General features: G+C 49.1%; 1 protein-coding gene across 1 annotated transcript; it reads right to left on the minus strand.

Moving 5' to 3' along the window:
* Positions 1 to 15,227: 15,227 nt before the first annotated feature.
* LOC111160465 (ST6 N-acetylgalactosaminide alpha-2,6-sialyltransferase 1) lies at positions 15,228 to 18,564 on the minus strand. Its single transcript, XM_022523609.1, has 8 exons — positions 18,118 to 18,564; positions 17,134 to 17,302; positions 16,807 to 16,978; positions 16,456 to 16,594; positions 16,113 to 16,213; positions 15,852 to 15,941; positions 15,672 to 15,771; positions 15,228 to 15,419 (listed from the first exon to the last, which is right to left on the minus strand). Exons 1-8 carry the CDS (start codon positions 18,547 to 18,549, stop codon positions 15,228 to 15,230), a joined length of 1,395 nt encoding a protein of 464 aa, XP_022379317.1. The 5' UTR covers positions 18,550 to 18,564.
* Between the last annotated feature and the right edge of the window lie 1,370 nt (positions 18,565 to 19,934).

Consider the following 19,934-nt stretch of genomic DNA (forward strand, 5'->3'; position numbering starts at 1 on the left):
TGAGTACTAGATCCACGGCTCCAGAAAGACCAGGGAAGCTGGGAGACTGGGATTCCTGCAAGGCCGTGAGCCGCACCCTTGAAAGGACAAACCGTGGTTCCACCCATTGGGAAACAGCTCCCTTCCTGGCCCAAGCTTTGAGTCCGGCCCAGCTCATGCCTGGTGAGAAGAGGCCTTAGGGTTTGGAACTGGAAACTTGGAGCTGTTGAGCCTGACAACTTCTCTCATGAAACCGTAAGTTCCTGTCAGCATTTTATTTCAAATCTGTGAGAGAGCTAGGCTGTCAGGAAAGCCAGTTTGAGGGGCACCTGGGTGGCTCAGCTGGTGAGGTGTCCAAGTCTTGATTTCGGCTCAGGTTGTGACCTCAGGGTCATGAACTTGAGGCTGGGGTGGGGATCCCCACTTGGCGGGCAGTTTGCTGAGATTCTTTCCCTTTCCCTGTGCCCTTTCCCCTGCTCTTAAACGCACATGTGCTCTTTCTCTCTCTCTCAAATAAATAAAATATTTAAAAAAAAAAGAATGTGTCATAATACAGATAACATACAAAATATGTGTCAACTTGTTTATTCTATTGGTAAGGATTCCGGTCGACAGCAGGCTGTATTAGTTACGTTCTGGGGGACTCAAGAGTGACATGAGCATCATTATAGCAAGAAAGAGCAACTGGATAACATTGTGAGACCAGATATAACAAAGTAACCTGTGTTTGAAGGTGTTAGATCTCTCCTCAGAATTAGAGTCAGTTGTGTGGGTTCAGGACTGCTCAGAAAGGGCTCTGTCTCAGGATGGCTTCCCAGAAGCAGAGCCTGAGGCAGGGATTTTGTCAACAGAGGCTCTCCGGGAAATACCTGGAAGGGGGAAAGGAAAGGGCAATCAAGATGGGGTCCCAGGTAAAGTCTAGACATGGATACCCAAGCAGAGATGACACCACACAATTGTCCTGACCTAGGCATGGGGACAGGCCTTTACATTCCTTCAGGGAGGCACTGGACTCCAGGAAGGGGGTGCAGGGTGGAGGGTCCCAAGATTGTCAGAGCAAAGGGTCCCATCTGCCAAGGGCCATCCTCCAGGGAAGGGCACAGGTGTCTGCTAACAGCCTGGGTGCTGCCACACTAGCCCTGAGCTGGGGATTTGGGTGGGTCCTTAAAATAGTCTGTTATCCTCACCAGGTGGAAGTTCTGACCGTCCATCAGGAGGTTGCTCAACGATTGCATCAGAAATGCCCGATAAAGAGACTTCACCTTTTTTTCAGGCTCAAGACTGTTCCTCTCTCAGAAGCTTGTACCTTATTTCCCCTTCGCACAGGCTTGTGTGTTCCTCGGGTACACAGGTCATACTGAGGACTGTAGCTGATGAACGGTAAATGATCATGGATTTTTTTTTCCCCTTCCTACCTGAAATGTAGGATAATCTTTTTTTTTTTTTAAGTTTGTTTTGTTTTGTTTTTGTTTTTGATTTAACAAGGCTCCATGTCCAGTGCAGAGCCCAACACAGGGCCAGAACTCATGACCCTGAGATCAAAACCTGAGCTGAAATCAAGAGTATGATGCTTAACCAACTGAGCCACCTGGTGACCCAAAGATTTTTTTTAAGTTTATTTATTTAAGTAATCACTATACCCTATGTGGGGCTGGAGCTCACAACCCTGAGATCAAGAGTCCCATGTTCCACCGACCGAACCAGCCAGGCCCCTGCAGGACAAGCTTTTAGATATGTTTAGTGGCCTGTGACCATGTTGGAGAAATCCCATCCTTTCATCTTTATCAGAGTGGGTCTTCTGGACTCAAGCATTTTAAAAGGTTCTCCTTACCTCCTGGGAAGACAGATAGCATTTCACTGCCTGTTTTAGGGAGTACTGTTCAGGGGATTTTACTGTGGGCCTTAGTGTATTCATGAAGTTGTTTAGGTTTTCCTTCATTTTTACTCTATCAGAAGAACCCAGTCTACCCCTGTTCTTTATTTTTACACAAAACACTTCACTTCTGACACTTGCAAGCAAGTTCACTTGGAGACAGCGTCAGATTCCACGGGTTAAGGGCTCCATCCTGATGAGGGAGCAGAAGGAAAGCATTAGCAGAAGACAAAGCATTAGCTGACATCCTGCAACTGACCCCCCGCCCACATAATCCTGAGTGGGACACGTGACATTCCTCCAGGAAGTTCCCAGCTGTCTTCATGGTAATGCCTTGCTAGGAGGAAAAACAACCTTAACTTTGACAATGACAAGGCCTCCCATGTCTTGTAGGTCCTCTTTAGCAGATGAAAGTTCTTTTGAAAACCTCCCATTTTCCCTACCCCCAACTCCTAAGTACCCAATCAGCCCTTCCTCACAACCCCAGGGCAGCAGCTCTTTCTGCCCTGGGGTCCTAACCCCTTGTTTTAATAAAACCACCATTTTCACCAAAGATGTCTCAAGAATTCTATCTTGGCCGTCTGCCCCGGGCCTCACCCGTATTCCAAAACCGCATTAGTCCCTATGAAGCTCCATCAGGAGAAGCTTCCGTCCCTGTGGACGTGGGATTCCAATGCATGGCCGTGTTGGTCCACCTGCAGACTCTCCAAACCCCATACTACTAGGGGCTTCATCACGTAGGCGTGATCATCAATCCATTTAAAGCCCCTCTCCCCTCTCTGGAGGATAGTGGGTGGGGCTAAACATTCCAAGCTTCTAATCTTGGCTTGGTCTTTCTGGTGACCAGCCCCCATCCTGGAGTCCTCCTGGAGTCACTGCCTGAGAACAAAAGCCATTCCTTTCACCCAGGGAATTCCAAGGGCTCTAGGAGCTGGGTGTCAGGAGTGGGATGGGTCCGGGGGAGGGGCCGGGGAGGAGGCAGAGACCAATATATATTTACATTTTTTATCTTACATTCAACAGTTTTTTTCTTGTTTGGCTCAGCTACCGTCTCCCATTTCAGACTTTTGTAAGACCATTTCCTTTCCTCTAGAAATACATTTTCTAGAGGTCCCTATAGTGCATTTCTGTTCGCAGTAAACTCAGTTTTTTAGACATCTGAAAAGGCCATTGGTTCACCCTGTTCTTGCAACTTTTACAAAGGTGGGGGCTGACATTCTCTCAGCACTCTGAAGATACAATTCTGTTGCTTTCTGGGGTCTGTTATGGCTGTTGAGAAAAGCCCGCTACTGACTGAATTATATAGGTCCTTTGTAACTGTTCTAGATTTTTCTCTCTGGCTGCTTGAAAGATCCTTGCCTGAGTGTTGTGCAGTTCACCACAGGGTGCCGTGTGCAGATTTCTTATTTATCCCTCTTAGTATACGTTATGCTTCCTGGGCTGTAGATTCCTATCTTGGGGCACCTGGCTGGCTCAGTGAGTAGAGCATGTGATTCTTAATCTCAGGGTCATCTGTTCAAGCCCCATGTTGGGCATGGAGTGTACTTAAAGAAATAATATTAGATAAATCAAAAAGATTCATAGCTCAATCACATGTTGAAAAATGTCCACCTTTAACTCTTCTAATATTATCTCAATTCCATTCTTTTTTTTTTTTTTTAGTGGTGGGGGGAAGAGAGGACTGTTTAGGCTTACATTAGATATTTTTATTTCATTTTCTATATTTTTCAAAATATTTTTTAAAAATTTATTTGTCAGAGAGAGAGAGAGAGAGAGAGCACAAGCAGGCAGAGTGGCAGGTGCAGGCAGAGAGAGAAGCAGGCTCCCCGCCGAGCAAGGAACCCAGAAGTGCAGGACTCGATTCCAGGACCCTCGGATCATGACCTGCGCCGAAGGCAGAGGCTTAACTGACTGAGCCACCCAGCCGTCCCTCGTCTTCTATATTTTTAAAACTCTCTTATTTAAATATTTTTATACCTCTGCTGGAAAATTTCTTTAGATCTATCAGTTTACTAATTCTTCTCTTTTTAAAAAATATTTTATTATTGTTTTCCTAAGTAAGCTCTACGTCTAACAACAGGGCTTAAACCCATGACCTGGAGACCAAAAGTCACCTGTTCTTCCAACTGAGCCAGCCAGGCACCCCTTCGCTTTGTAATTTGTAGCTTTTTTATGGGAAAGAATTTGAGGCTAGGGAGATACCTCATTCCTCATCAAACTTTAATCTATTAGTTGTGGCATTCGTTAATGATTCTTGTTTAAACCTATAAATACGATGTTTGTCCAAAGGTGATTTTCTAAATTCTTCATCCCAGCTACAATTATTGGATAGCATTGTTTTGCTTTTAAATGAGGTACGCCTGGAATTACTTTTCAGACTCTTCTGGAGCATTAAAAAGTCTTTTTTTCCCATTGCATCGCCATGCTCCCTGCTCTTGGTCCTCTACTCCCTGTTCTCAATTTTTAAGCATTTTCTCATCTCTCAATGATGATCATGGCAATGACCAGAACATGGCAGAATGCTCTGCTGTCTCATGGCCACACCGGGAGGGCCGAAGCAACCGTGACCAACAAAGATTCCCCTTCCAAAGGCTGGCTCTGGGTGGTGAAGGCTGAACCCACTGAGCCTGGCCATGGCCTACTCGGGTAGGATTCTACTGCAAGAGAAAACATTTCCTCCCTGCCGCCATGATTTATCTGTATCACTATAGACCTGTTGATTCCTTGTTTTATTGAATGTGTTGAAATTCTTTACTATCATTATTTGTTTTGGGGTCCCTGGCTGACTCAGTCAGTAGAGGATGTGACTTTGAATCTCAGGGTTGTGAGTTCAAGCCTGAATCAGGCATAGAGCTTACTTAGGAAAAAAAAAAAAAAAAAAGAATCCCTTATCTTAATTTGTTTTCAGTCTCTGATTGTCCTGTGTGTAGTCAGTGGGAGCTCCTTCAAGCTCCTTTCTATGGTCTTTTGATGTGTTCGCCATGGTTTATGCACTTCCTTACTTTCTGGGATGATAAGATGTTCCAGGTTCATTTTATGCCTTCCTTACCCCAGCTGTGGAACCAGCCATTTGTCCAAAAGGCCCTGGTTCCTTCTTGTGGAGGACAGTGTTTAGGGACCCATGATCTGGTCCCCTGCATGTGGTCGTCGTTACTAGAGTGTCATTGCTTCTAGGCCTTCACAGCTGAGAGAGGGAGGAAAGCGTGTGTGCGTGTGCGTGTGCACGTGCGGGTACGTACATATGTCCCCTTACATATAATGCTGTATCTCACATCCCAAGTGCGCACTGACACCTCCAATTCCAGTCCAACCTACAAGGTTTATTGCTCACTATCATCTTGTCCCTTTCCATATATATAACTTTCTTTTCCTTCTTGAAGAACAAAACAAGAAAAGTACAATTTTCCAAATGTAGAAGGGAGTGGTGCTAACAATTCTCAGCCCCGCTCTGAGCTGTAACAGAATATGTAAACGTTTTTACATCAACTCTCATGTTCCTACTTATCCATACATATATTCACATACTCTGCCTCATGTCACCGCGGGGATGTGGAGAACAAAGGCAAAAGAAGTGGAGAAGTAAATCTTACAACTTGCAGCCCGGTGACACATTCTGGAGGCAGACGGAGTGGCCTTCCTCCAGGCTCAAACGCCTTCAGGTTAATACTACGCTGGAGGCAGAGTGCAACCTCGATGTAAGTTAGGGTGACCTCCAGGACCCCATAAGTCTTCTTTAAAAATCCGTTTGAGGGGCGCCTGGCGGGCTCAGTGGGTTAAGCCTCTGCCTTCGGCTCAGGTCATGATCTCAGGGTCCTGGGATCAAGCCCCACATCAGGCTCTCTGCTCAGCAGGGAGCCTGCTTCCCCCTCTCACTCTGCCTACTTGTGATCTCTCTCTCTCTCTGTCAAATAAATAAATAAATAAAATCTTAAAAAAATAAATATCCCTTTGAGGGTGCCTAGCAGGCTCCGTCAGTAGAGCATGTGACTCTTGATCTCAGGGTCATGAGTTTGAGCCCCACGCTGGGTGTGGACCCTACTTAAAAAAAAAACAAAAACAATAAAAATCCCTTTGAAACTTCCTTTATCTCTACTTCCTTCCCACCTCCCAAGATAGATGTTGGCAGTCATCCTCCAAACATATGGCTGATGGATACACATCTGAAGGGTCTCATTGATGTGGGAAACAAAGGCAGAAGAAAAATTACTACGTTTCCTTACGACCTACAGCCCATTGACAAGTCCTTGAAACGGGCAGAGGGACCTTCCTTTAGGGATTCAGCTGCCTCCATGTTATACTTTGTTCAGGGCAAAAGGCGGTCCTGGCCTGACCCCCCCCCCCCACAATCCTGCAAGTCTATTTTAACATATAAAAATTCCTTTGGAAATTTCTCTTATCTCTAAACCCACCAAGCATATGGCCCACTGACATACGTCTGGAGTCTCATGACTGAGGTTTTTTTTTTTTTTTTTTAAATATTTTATTTATTTATTTGACACAGAGAGAGAGAGAGATCACAAGTAGGCAGAGCAGCAGGCAGAGAGAGAGGGGGAAGCAGGCTCCCTATGGAGCAGAGAGCCCGATGCGGGGCTCGATCCCAGGACCCCGAGACCACGACCCGAGCCGAAGGCAGTGGCCCAACCCACCGAGCCACCCAGGCGCCCCTCATGACTGAGGTTTTATTAGGCAGTAATGAATGACCTTTCCCCAGCAACAGCCAGCCCCCTCAAGGTCCTGAAAACTTGCTTCCAGAATTCCTTCGAAACTTAAGCAATCCCTCACCGTCTCCCAGCTTGGATGTATAGAATAGGCCACTCCTTATGACCCCACTGCAGCTCTCTCTGCCCATGGGTCCTGTCCCAACGCTTTAATAAAATCACCTTTTTGCACCAAAGGTGTCTCAAGAATTCTTTCTTGGCCTTTGGCGGCTTCGAACCCTAATGTTCTTTCCTACATCATCATGAACATTAACTTAACAGCAGCTAGCCCCTCAAGGTCCTGGAAACCTTGCTCTAAATTCCTTAAAGACATACACTATCCCCAACCTCCACTAACTAGAAAGCATATAATCAGTCATTCCTCAAAATCCCAGTGCTGTTCTCTCTGCCCATGGGTCCTGACCCCCTGCTTAAGAAAGACACCTTTTTTTTTTTTTTTGCACCAAAGACATCTCAAGAATTCTTTCTTTCTTTCCTCTTTCTTTCTTTCTTTCTTTCTTTTTTTTTTTAAGACTTTTATTTATTTGACACACAGAGAGCACAAGCAGTGGGAGAAGCAGGCAGAGACAGAGGGAGATGCAGGCTCCCCGCCACAGAGGGAGTCCTCTGTGGGGCTGGATCCCAGGACCCTGGGATTATGACCTGAGCCGAAGGCAGAAGCTTAACCAACTGAGCCACCCAGGTGCCCCTCTTTTCTCTCTCTTTCTTTCCCTCTCTCTTGCTCTCTATCTCTCCTTCCTTCCTCTCTTCCTCTCTTTCTTTCTCCCTTCCTTCTTTTCTTCCTTCCTAAGAGAGAGAGAGCAAGCACAAGAGCACATGTGCAGGGGGTTATGGTGAGGGAGAGACGATCCTAAGCAGGGTCCACGCCCAGCGCAAAACCTAATGTGGGGCTCCATCTCAGGAATCTGAGATCATGACCTGAGCCAAAATCAAGAGTTGGATGCTTATGGGGCGCCTTGGTGGCTTAGCCATTAAGCATCTGCCTTCAGCTCAGGTCATGATCCCAGGGTCCTTGGATCCAGCCCCACATTGGTCCCCCTGCTCGGTGGGGAGTCTGCTTCTCCTTCTCCTACTTCCCCTGCTTGTGTTTCTTCTCTCTCTCACTGTGTCTCTCTGTGTCAAATAAATAAAATCTAAAAAAAAAAAAAAAGAGGGAGAGAGTTGGATGCTTATCTAGCTGAATCACCCAGGTACTCCGAAGATATTAGAATCCTTTAAAAGTGTCAGGTGATCTTCCCAGAAGACCAGAAGAGGTCTCTTGTGGGTGGCACAGATCAGCTGACATGTAGCATTGAGATAAGTAAAGTGTTGTTGCATTTCATTTTGGATATAACTTTCTTTTCTGATAATGAGAAAATTGGTTTCCATTATCCTTAATATATTTACTTATTTGCTTAATCCTATAATACATGGAAAGTGCTTTCAGAATTACTAAGCCATGGCACTGTGTACAACAAACCTACCGATCAGAATTCAATATTTACTTGCAATTCTTTTTGTCTTTGTTCTGAGGACATATAGTTGAAATATAGTTCTGTGTCCCCCACTGCGTCTGTGTGGTTATAAAAAAACATTTTAATACAATTAGGTTCCATTTTTTTTCTTTCCATTTTTTTTGAGTTTACCACTTTGTCTTTTTTTTTTTTTTTCAGTTGCTTTGTAGGGGCCTACTTAGCCAGAGCGACTCCATCTGAGTTAAACAGCCATTTTATTTGTTCCATGAGTCAAAATAAAATCGCCCCCTGAGCCCCCCCCCCCCCCAGGGGAACTTACTTAAAAGCAAGTCTGGGAAACCAGTAAAATATGGTCGACCAGTCCCTGATAACAGAGCCCAAGTACCCGGACGGTCAGGGCAGGTGGAGATAACAGAGCCCAGAATGCAAGGACGAGTCAGGCCAGGTAGAGATATCCAATCAGTAAAGCACACACACTATCTCCCTAACCACCAAAGAATGTAAACCCCGCCTTTTGGGCGCCAGTTCTGACCAGAGTGATAGGCTAGTTCCAACAGCTACTATAGGGTAAATTGTAATTCAATTGGCCACCTGCGTGTGACCTAACATGATGGTGCAGCTTTCTCTGCGTGTTACAATCTCGTTGGCCAGGCTCAACCACATGGCCTATGCTCTGTAAAAGCTAGTCTGTGAGGCTGGGGGTGGTCGCTCTCTCCGTAAGGGACGGCCCCGGCCGGTCGGTTTGATTCTTGGTGCTGGTGCGAACTAAAGCTTTGCTTGACCTTCGCTTTGTATCAGTCTCGCTCCTTTGATCACGGACCCCATCAGCTTATCTTTGTATTCCGGGTTGGGATTTTCCCCCATCCTGGCTGATTTTAATGTTTTTTGAGGATTAAGTTTCTGTTAAAGAAAAAAAGAGACAACAGATTCAAAATACGGTCACTCGGGCTGGGCCATATATCAGCAAACCAAGACTTCTTAGCTAATGTAATTGCAGTTTTAGCCTTTCCCAGGATGGTGACCTTTTCCCAGTCAATCTGGAATTACCCGATCAACACCCCTGAGGTAATCTGCAGGTGACCTGCGTGACAGACCCCAACCCTTCCCCCAAAGGAAGGAGACTTTTCCTAAAACAATTCGCTCTTTTGTTAGAAACTGTCCCTCCCCCAACCATCTTTGGCCTATGAAAGCCTTTTATTTTGTATAGCTCTTTGGAGCTCTTTTTTGTTTGCTAGATGACCAGCTTCCCAGTTCATGGGTGCTAAATAAGGCCAATTGGATCTTCATATTTACAGGTGGATTTTTTTGTTGTTGTTGTTAACAGTACAAAGGCAAAGCTATGCCAAAAGGTACGCTTGGAGAAGTGTCACTCCCTCCCCATACCCTGTTGTGCACTCTCATCCTTTCTGTCCTGTTCCTATTCACCCCTGAAGGGGTTCAGAACAAGTCTGTCCAAAATGTGCCCCTTGGGTTGTGGACTATTTAGAATGGAAGTCAATCATGACCTGTGGGCTCAAAAGAAAGTTTTGACTTTCTCTTAACTACTAAGAAGAATCTACATTGCAGTTCTTTCCCAGAACAAGACTCACTGCCAGAGATAAGTTATATTTGAGTGACCCAACTGTATGGCAAGGCAAACATCTCGTTAGGAAAGATCCTCTTTTCTCATTGTGCCGTGAACTGCCCTCCTTCCCTCTGAAGCCTGAGCTTCCATTCCCTTCCTTGGCTCAGAATGGGGATTTGGGAAACAAAGGCAAAAGAAAAAATTAAACTTCCTTATAACCTGCAGCCCATTGACAAATACTTGAGACAGGCAGGGTATTGATGAAGTTCTAGAACATAGGTGAGGTTCGGTGGGGTGAGGTCCAGAGCCGATGACCAAGAAAGAATTCTTGAGACATCTTTGGTGCAAAATGGTGGTTTACTAAAGCACAGGGACAGGACCCATGGGCAGGAAGAGCTGCTGCCCCGGGGATGTGAGGGGTGGTCCATTACATACTTGTAAGTTGGGGAGGGGATTAGGGATGGCGTAAGTCTCTAAGGAATTCTGGAAGCAAGGTTTCTAGGACCTTGAGGGGCTAGCTATTGTCTGGGGAAAAGGTTATTCATTACCAGTAATAAATCTTCTCATGAGACCCTTTAGATTTCTATCAGTGGGCCGTGTGCTTGAGAATGATTGTCGACACTATCTTGGAGGTTTAGAAATAAAGTTTCCAAAGGTATTGTTAAAGTAGACTTACAGGGGCGCCTGGGTGGCTCAGTGGGTTAAGCCGCTGCCTTCGGCTCAGGTCATGATCTCGGGGTCCTGGGATCGAGTCCCGCATCGGGCTCTCTGCTCAGCAGGAAGCCTGCTTCCTCCTCTCTCTCTCTCTCTCTCTCTCTCTCTGCCTGCCTCTCCGTCTACTTGTGATCTCTCTCTGTCAAGTGAATAAATAAAATCTTAAAAAAAAAAAAAAAAGTAGACTTACAGGATCCTGGCTGGGGCTACGGGGTCGATCAGGCTAAGACTGTCCTTTGCCCTTAGCAAAGCCTTAAGGTGGGGGTAGTGGAGTCCCTAGAGGAGAGTCAGTCTGCCTGTTTTAAGGGCTTGTCAGTAGGTAAGGAAATTTAATAATTTTTCTTCTGCCTCTGTGTCCCTCATCATATAACACTGCTCTAGGAAAATCTCAACTGTCTTAAAGTTGATGCTTTGCTAGAGGAAAAACAGGCTTAGCTCAACAATATATTGCAAGGCCTCCAGTATCCTGTGAGTCTTCTTTAACAGATGAAAGTCTTTTTGGAAGTATCCTTTTTTCCTTATGTCCCTCAACTCACAGGTATATAATCAGCCACCCCTCACAACCCCAGTGCAGCAGCTCTGTCTGCCCACGGGTCCTTTTCTTGTACTTTAATAAAATCACATTTTTTGCACCAAAGATGTCCCAAGAATTCTTCCTTGGCTGTTGGCTCCAGACCCCAACAACACCTCTCCAAAATGACATCCAGGGCATATATACCTCATTTTACCTTTCTGTCTTTGAGCCTCTCAAAGTGGGGTTCCTGTATGTATGTGGGGTTCCTGTACATATGAAATTAAATTAGATTTTCTCCTATTACTCTGTGTCATGTCAATTTCATTCTTAGACCAGCCAGAAGAACTGTTAAAGGGTAAATAAAAAATTTTCCTTCCCAACACCCCACTTAGGTAACCAGTCTTACTGGTTTCTGGTATTTTTTCCTCATGTTTCCTTTTTGCAAAAATAAGCAGGTACATGTATATTTGATTTCTTCTTTCCTATGTAAAATGTATAAATGCTATACTCTTTTCTCTTTACTTAAAAAAAAAAAAAAGACCATGGGGCGCCTGGGTGGCTCAGTGGTTTAAGCCTCTGCCTTCGGCTCAGGTCACGATCCCAGGGTCCTGGGATCCAGCCCCGCATTGGACTCTCTGCTCAGTGGGGAGCCTGCTTCCCCCTTCTCTCTGTCTGCCTCTCTGCCTACTTCTGATTTCTCTCTGTCAAATAAATAAATAAAATCTTAAAAAAAAAAAGACCAATTATTTGTTTTTGATAGAGTGAACAGCGGGAGGAACAGAGGGAGGGGGACGAGCAGACTGCACTCTGAGCACAGAGCCCCACATGGGGCTCATCTCACAACCCTGAGATCACAACCTGAGCAGAAAACAAGAGTCAGATGCTTAACTGACTGAGCCACCCGGGTGCCCCTTGTCTTTACGTTTTGAAAACAATTAACAATATACCATAACAACCACACCATGTCGGTTCACAGAGATCTCCTTCACTTTATTCTGGCTGTTCAGTCCTCCATTGTGTGGCTGTACCGTTCTGCACGTTTATGTCTCTTATGTTGAAGTAGCACAGCAGTTCCCAATAGTGTGCAATTTTGAACAACGCTGCAGGGAACCACCTTGTGCCTATTTATTTTTGTATTGTTGGAGATAAAGCTTCAGGGTAAATTCCTAAAGAGAGGATTTTTGGGTCAAAAGGCAGTTGATTTCTGTGTTAATTTTATATCCTACTGATGTAGGAGAGACTTTAGGGTTCAAAGCCAATGGCCAAGAAAGAATTCCTGAGACGTCTCTGGTGCAAGAAGGTGGTTTTATTAAAGCCATGAGACAGGACCTGTGGGCAGGAAGAGGTGCACTGGGGTCACGAGGAGCGGCCCATTATAAACTTTCAAGTTGGGAGGGGGTTAGGCACAGCATAGCCTCCCAGGTATTTTGACAACAAGGTTTCCAGGATCCTGAGGAGCTTGGCTAATTTTAAGAAAAGGTTTCCCACATCATTGCTACCTAACTCTATGGGGTGCCTGGGTGGCTCAGTGGGTTAAAGCCTCTGCCTTTGGCTCCAGTCATGATCCCAGGGTCTGGGATCGAGCCCTGCATGGGGCTCTCTGCTCAGCAAAGAGCCTGCTTCCCCCCACCCCCCGCCTGCCTCTCTGCCTACTTGTGATCTCTGTCTGTCAAATAAATAAAGAAAGTCTTAAAAAAAAAAAAAAGGTCATTTATTAGTGTTTAGTAAAAACTCAGTCATGAGACTCCTCAGATGTTTATCAGTGGGTCATATGCTTGGGGGTGATGCCAACATGCATCTTGTGCGGTAGAGATAAAGGAAGTTCCCTAAGTTATTATTTTTTTTTAAAGATTTATCTATTCATTTATTTGACAGAGAGAGAGAGAGATCACAAGTAGGCAGAGAGGCAGGCAGAGAGAGAGGGGGAAGCAGGCTCCCTGCCCAGCAGAGAGCCCGACGTGGGGCTCGATCCCAGGACCCTGAGATCATGACCTGAGCTAAAGGCAGAGGTTTAACCCACTGAACCACCCAGGCACCGCCCCCCAAGTTATTTTTATAAGTTAAAGTGGACTTACAGGTTCCTGGGGGTTGGGCTAAGATTGCCTTTATCCTTAGCAAAGTATTAACATCGAGGCAGCTGCATTCCTAGAGGAAAGTCACTCTGTTTCAAGGACTTGTCAGTGGGCTGTAAGTAGTAAGGAAACTTTATTTTTCTTTTGCCTTTGTTTCCCACATCACTGCTACCTAACTCTATCAACACCATATAGCATATTGTATCATATACTATCAGCAGACGACCTCTGAACCTACCTCCTCAAATTTAAATTCAGGCTACCCAAACATAAAGGTTGAGCCTCATTTATTTGGATCCAAAGTGAAGTCAACTGTTGTGTTAGCTCACTCCGGATGTACCAGTCAAAAGATGCAGAAAAGAGATCATCAGAGGCATAAAGAATTAGAAAATAGGGGCACCTGGGTGGCTCAGTGGGTTAAAGCCTCTGCCTTCGGCTCGGGTCATGATCCCAGGGTCCTGGGATCGAGCCCCGCATCGGACTCTCTGCTTAGTGGGGAGACTGCTTCCTCCTCTCTCTCTGCCTGCCTCTCTGCCTACTTCCGATTTCTGTCAAATAAATAAATTAAAAAAAAAAAGAATTAGAAAATAATCTATATGCCGATGATATGATAATATATCATACCCTTCACCAACAGTTACCAGGGAGAGGATTTAATGTAAGAGAAAATCCATTTAGAACAGCAACAAACAAGATAAAATACTGAGCAGTGCATTCAACAAGGAATATATGAAATCTGTGGAAATACTAAAATACTGAAAGACACAAATTTGGAGAAGTGGAGAACCATCTCTTGCTCTTGGAAAAGAGGACTCGATGTGATACATCCATTCATTCTTCCCCGGGGAAATGTATAAATCGAATGCAATTCCAATTAAAATACCAAAAATTTTTTTCCCTAGATCCTAAACAGATACTAAAATTCACACGGAGGAATAAACATGTAAGAACAGCTGGGAAAACGTGAAAAAGACACGCGGAGCATTCCAGAAACGGGGCAGAGGGAGGTGGTGGGGTGGAGGGGGAGTGTGCAAGATATTGCCACCTGCTGCCCAGAGCTGGTACTGCAGCCTTTCTGAACAAAGCAAATCCTGTCCTACCTGCATTAAATTAGCTTTTGAACCTTGAGCATGAGGTCTACAAGACAGCTTACTTTTCTTTTCTTGTTGTCTTTTTTTTTTTTCCTTCCACGCCCTCCATGTCCTTCACTGGGGGGCCTTTATTCAGTTTGGGATCTTTAGAATTCTTCTGGGCTTCAGAGTCCAAATCCTGTAGCTAGAGCTCGAGGGGATAAGATGAGCCGAAAAAACTTTGGCTTGCTCTGGGTTCTCAACATGAGGTCTGAGGAAGTGCAGGCTGGAGGGAGGATGGAGAACGAAAGGGGAGGAAACTGGGTCCTTATTGCCTCAGGTTTTTACAGAGAGTAATTTTTTTAAATCATTGTGGAATGGGTACCCCAAAAATCGTGCTACGGATTATAAAACAGTGGCCTCAGGACATGATAGAAGATGTTTTTTCAAGGATAGAACGGTAACTCTCATACAAATATAAAATGAACGCATGTCAAGGATTTTATTAACTGGTTAACTAATGAAGAAACCAGTAAGATGCAAAAACTGGTTCAAAGGAGAACCTCGAGTACAGACAGACACACAGGCAGTCAGGAACGCGAACATGAATTTGCGTGTTTGTACAGAACAGGTCACTGCCCCCAGGGGGTCATCACTTGCCTCTTGACTGTACAAGATTTATTTGCATTTTCACGGGCAAGAATTATTCTTATTACTATCCGTTTTCTGCAACCCAGAGAGTTGTCAAAGAGCTCAAAGACAAGGAAAGGTGCAGATCCTTCTAGAATCAGATAAGCCCCAGGAGGAAGGGTCCTGTAGACAATCCCTAGTGAAATTAAGTAAGGCCTTCAAGATTTCACAGCTGCTAAGTACCAGATTTGGAATTTGAAATCGAACCTCCATGTCTCGTCTCCTAGGTTGGGGCTTTTCCATGCCAGTGTCAGGTAGCTTTTGGATGGTGAAGGGTGAGATTCAGTGGGCGGTGTGGGCCCGTCATCACTCCATTTAGTTCAAATTCTTGGGTCTCAAGACGGGAGTCCTCCCTCCCTTGAGCATCCATGTTCCAAGGTCTCCAAGGCCTCGATTGGTCATTTGCCGTCTTAAACGTGTCTCCTCCTCGGTGCCCGAGTTCCCCGGGGGGACGGGGTCTGGAGGGGCCAGGAGGCTGGCCTGAGCTCCGGGAGAACGGCGGTTAGAGTCTCAAGGCTCCCACCTTGCCCGTGCCTTGGAACGGAACGGCCCATGAGACCGCAGCGGCCCAGGCCCCAGTCACATCTTCGGTTTGGAAATTACGGGCCGCTGGTACAGCCGGATGACACCTTCATCGTGCAACCGCTTCCAGAGCGTTCTCTCTAACGGGAAGTCATGGTTGATGTAAAAGACGGTTCGTTTCCAGGACTTGTCATAGTAGTGGTCAGAAAAGCGCTCGTGGCCCTCGGTGATGAAGCCATAGGCGCTCACCTACATGAAGGTTGGAGGAGAAATGAGGCCTGAGGTCACTCCCTTCCAGGCTTGTGCTCATGGGCTACGTGTTATTGGGGGGCTGGGAGGCCCTTCGACCTAGGGGGCTGGGCGCAGGCTCCCTGGTGTACACTTGCACACGTGTGTGCATGCACACTCACACCCCTCCCCCACCCCAGCCGTGGTCCCCCAAGGGGCCAGTCCAGGGACCCCCCAGCTGCTTCTCCAGCTGCTCCCACCGTAGAGTCTCACCTGGTCACAGAGCTGAAGGGCCGTGAGCAGCAGGAGGGCTCCCGTGGTGGGACGGTAGATTCTCCAGTGTTTAGCGTCCAGGGTCTTCGATCTCAGAAACCTGGGAAATAGCCCCGTCAGGAGGCGCAGGGACGCGAGGCACCCGGTGCCTTCCACACGCGCCGGCCGCTCTGCTCTCACCTGTTCTTTATGTAGCGCATCAAGTCTGGGTGCATCAGCAGGTACCTGTCCATCTGCAAGCTTTCCCGGAAAGCCTCCTGGGGCCGGCGCCTGTGGGTGGCGGTGGTGGTTCACCTTCCCGACGTGGGCCAAGTCAGGGCCAGGGGCATGGCAGGGGGGGGCCCCTCTCCAGGTGATCGCTAAGGTGGTCCCCACCGGCCCAGCCCTTCACAGCCGCCCGGGACGCAGCTCGGCCGGGGGAGAGGGAGGGGCGGTGGGTACCTGAACCATGGAAGGCTTTTCACCAGCGTCTGATTCAGAAGCAGCGCTTCTAGCCACTCATAGTCTCGGGTACCCTCCAGGAAGTGCAGGTAGCGGACATCCTGAGGACCAAGGACAGCGGCTCTGGAAGTCCTGCCTTCAGGACCCCGGGCTGGGGGGCACCTGGCTCCAATACCAGCCTGCCCACTTGCCCTCCGCAGGCCTGTGTGCCCATCCTCCCTGCCCGTGCCCAGCCAGAGTCTGTGCCAGCCAGACTCCAGACATGGGACGCCGGGCTCCCTTTCTCCGCTCGTGCTCCCCATTCAGATTGTGTGTGTGGCCAGGCCCGGTCCTCTTTGCTCACCTTCCCCAGGGGCACGTGCAGGAAACCCCGACCGCCCAAGGCAAGCAGGGACTGCGTTACGGAGAAGGCGGTGAAGCCGTAGAAGGACGTCCGGGTACCCACATCCTGTTCGTAGCCCTTAGTGATAGCTCCACTCAGTCTACGGGCAGACAGAGCCTCACAGGACAGGCCCCGTGAGTGCACGAGGGAAAGGCAAGGAGGCAAGTGGGGAAGGCAAGGAGAGACGGGGAGGCAGCAGGTATAAAGGGAAACTCTCTGGACAGCCCAGGCCTTCCACCTTTTGGACTGGGGCGTAGAACACCCTCCTGGATCTCCCAGTCGGGATGGGGCGCTTTGGGTGGGACCGCTTACCGGAACACGTAGTCATGGCTGTCTATCTCCTGGCCCATGTGGGAGTTGTTCAGGATGCCCCCATTGCCCACCACGGCACAGGTGATGCACTGGGAGCTCCCGGGGGGTAGGGCGGCCAGGAGCAGCTGCTGCTGGGGCACCGGAGGGAAGCGTTTCACCACCTTCTGCACCACTGCAACGAGGGGCTCTGCTCAGAGCCCTGGAGGGGTGGGGGGGGGGCGGCCCACCATCTCTCCCAGCGCCAGAGGGGGCCCCCCAGGGAAGAGGCTGGACCAGAGCCAGAGGCTCAGAGGCTCAGGGTCCGCGGGGCGGGGGGGGCAGACTCACGGGAGTGGTTGAGCTCCATGAAGCCGAAGGGCGGTGCGAAGTGCTCCAGGCGCTCCCACTCCCTCTGGTTGAAGTGGCTGGAATCCAGGAAGAGGGTGAGGTTGGCCAGAAAGAGCTTCCGCAGCCAGGGTGACTTGGAGGCCTTGACCTTCACTGAGTCGGGGCAGCTCTACATGCAGGAGGGTGGGTCAGGCAGGCAGAGGCCCAGGAAGGCCATGGCCAGGGGCCGGGCTGGGGGCAGGGCCAGAAAGCGGGCCTCAACGTCCAGAAGGCGCCACCTCTGCAGCCTCTCCCATCGTCTTCGGAGGGCCCGCTGGTCCTCCTCGCCCTTGTCCTGGCTGCTGGAGCCCTGAGGGTCCCAGGGGTCCCCGAGGGCCCTTCTTGGGGCTGTAGGGGATGCACCCTGGTGGGTGGAAGGGGGACGGGGCTGCGGGAGAGCCTGGAGCGCTGGCCGGGGCCTGGCTGCAGGTCTGTATGCAAACATACGTATTCTGAAGGTTTCCCCCCCGAGGCCGTGGGCCCAGGCTGCTTTTCTTAGGGACGGAAGAGGGGGAAGGCGGGCGAAGCCAAGGCATTCCCACGAATCAGGGTCGGTATCAGGCTGGGGTTCCTCAGCTATTAGTCCTGTCCCTCCTTGCCCCCTCTCAACCCTTGCCCCTTCCCCCGCCCAAGGAGGGCCCCAGAGCAGGTAGACGTCTCTCCCCCTGCTCAGTGACCTTCCAGACTTTCTGGGGGGCTCCCGGGCAGGGCTCCTCTCCCTCACCCCTTCCCACACTGCCTGGGCTAGGATCTGGGACCTGCCTTCCCCTCCCACTTCGAACACTTAAGGAAAGAAGGTGGGGGTCAAAGCAGGGTAGGGTAGGGCACTGTGACGGGGGGGGGGGGGGGATAAGGCAGAGCCTGAGGGCAGAGCCTGGGAGGTCAGGGAGGTGGTGGGGCTGTCTCCAGGGGGCTCCAGAGCAGGGAGGCCATGGCCAGACTCACCGACTGTAGGGCCCCCGTGTCAAAGCTATATTGTTCCTCAAAATCCCACTGGGGCTCAGACTTGAAGTTGCTGGCCTGTAGACTTAGCCTTCTCTCTGTGGTGCGGTTCCAGAAGGGAGTGGAGGGTGGCGTGGCCCGGGCTGTCTCCCGGTGGGGGACAACCACTGTGGTCACTCCTTTCACTGTCCTCCCTGTGGACCCTGCTCCTGGCATGGTCAGTGCCTCGGCCTGACTTTTTGGCACAGGTGTCCTTGCTGTGGTCTGTGCTTTGCCCTGAGGCTTTGGGGGCTCTGTCCCAGTGGCTGTGGGCTCCTTGTTCTGGTCCTGCCTTCCTTTGATGGTCCTGGGGTCCTGACTCCTCAGCGACAGTGTCTGTGCCCCATCAGAGGCCACCGCCCTGTCCCGCGCCTTCGGAGGCAGCGTGTCCTGCATGGGGTCCTTCTTCTCACTGGCCTCTGCTCCGGTGTCCTTCTGGGTGGGGTGGGTGGTAGCCTGGGCTGGGGGGGCCTCTGTGCCGTTCTCCTGTGCTGACAGCGCCCCTGGGGCCATTGTCCTTCCTCCTGCAGTGATGACCTGCCATGCAGTCTTGTGGAGCAACCCTGGAGACCTCTTCTTGTCCAGCGTGTGCTGATCCCTAGGGACAGACGGAAATCTGGATGAAGGCCAAGGATCGTATCCACAGGTTGTTAGTATTTTTTCTGGTGCCTTGGGTAGACTTCAAACCAGTTTCCGTAAGACGTGAAGGCAAGGAGTGTCACCGTCCATACCCCCAGGTTAAGCTGCACCTGTTGGCAATGGGTCTAGAAACTTGCCTCTGGCCCCTAGAGACCGTGGTGGGCTCGCCCTGGGGAGCAAGTGCACTCGGTGGGCACAAGGGAAGGGGCTCTGTCTGGCCAGGGGACGGTCCCAAACGGGTAGGCAGAACCTGATTAGCATCTGCCTTGTAGGTCAGACTGAGGAATTTGGACTTTGTCATTCGTCTTCTTGTCCAGGAGAAGCTACTGGAGAATTTCAGGTCAGAGATAGGGACTGGGACAAGGGTCTGGGGGCACAGGAGCTGAATTCCAGCCCGGCCATGCTTTCTTCTAGCAGTGGGAGAAGACCGGTGCGGGGTCCCTGGTCTGGCTTCTGGCACCCCCGGTTTTTGGCTCCGAGGATTAGATTTCTTTTCTTTTCATTTCCCCCTTTTGCCTGAGGCTGCCAAAAGTATCCCTTCATTTATGCAAATTAGCATTGGGTATCCCGCTGAGGAAAGCGTGGGGCCTCCCTGCGCAGGTTTCCCCAGCTGGACTTCAGGGTGGCTTCTCTGTGCTACACAGGTTTTCGGGGGATTCCTGGGGACCATGGGAAAAAGAACCGTCCTTTCTGGGGACCCATAGCCATCACCCTCGTGGATTTCCAGGTGTCCTTGACTCCTGCTCCTTTCCCTGACATCCTTGGCCTCCCTGGCTCACCGTGACCCCTCTTGTCCCAAGTAACTCTCCTTTGTCTGCTTCTACCATTCTTCTTCCGAGCCCTATATTTCAGACTTACTAAGGCCACAGAAAGAGAAGGAGAGAGAACATGAAATGTGTAGCCAGAGAGACCTGAGCAAGAATCCCTACCACTTTCCATGTCTTAGCTGGTGTGGCTGGGAGAAATCTTAACCCACCTGCCCCTCGGTTTTCGTATCTGTAAAATGGGTTGCTGCCTTTTGCTTCTGCAAGAAGTCTCTGTGAGCATTAACACGGGTGTAGCCTCTGGCACAAAATACGCGCTCAGCCAAACCAGTTCCCGGCTTCTCAGCACTGCCTTGGTGCTCTGCTCCCAGTCACTCA

This window comes from Enhydra lutris, unplaced genomic scaffold (genome assembly GCF_002288905.1).
Source record: "Enhydra lutris kenyoni isolate GAN:26980312 unplaced genomic scaffold, ASM228890v2 scaffoldscaffold75, whole genome shotgun sequence".
Classification (NCBI taxonomy): domain Eukaryota; kingdom Metazoa; phylum Chordata; class Mammalia; order Carnivora; family Mustelidae; genus Enhydra; species Enhydra lutris.

Bases quoted from the DNA above. Each gene is read 5' to 3' on its own strand.
- LOC111160465 (XM_022523609.1), bottom strand. From the start codon at position 18,549: ATGCAGGACACGCTGCCTCCGAAGGCGCGGGACAGGGCGGTGGCCTCT. The intron at 17,303-18,117 runs GTGAGTCTGGCC...TCCTGCATGTAG, and splicing joins ACACGGGGGCCCTACAGTCG to AGCTGCCCCGACTCAGTGAA. The intron at 15,942-16,112 runs GTACCCACCGCC...CGCCACCCACAG, and splicing joins AAAAGCCTTCCATGGTTCAG to GCGCCGGCCCCAGGAGGCTT.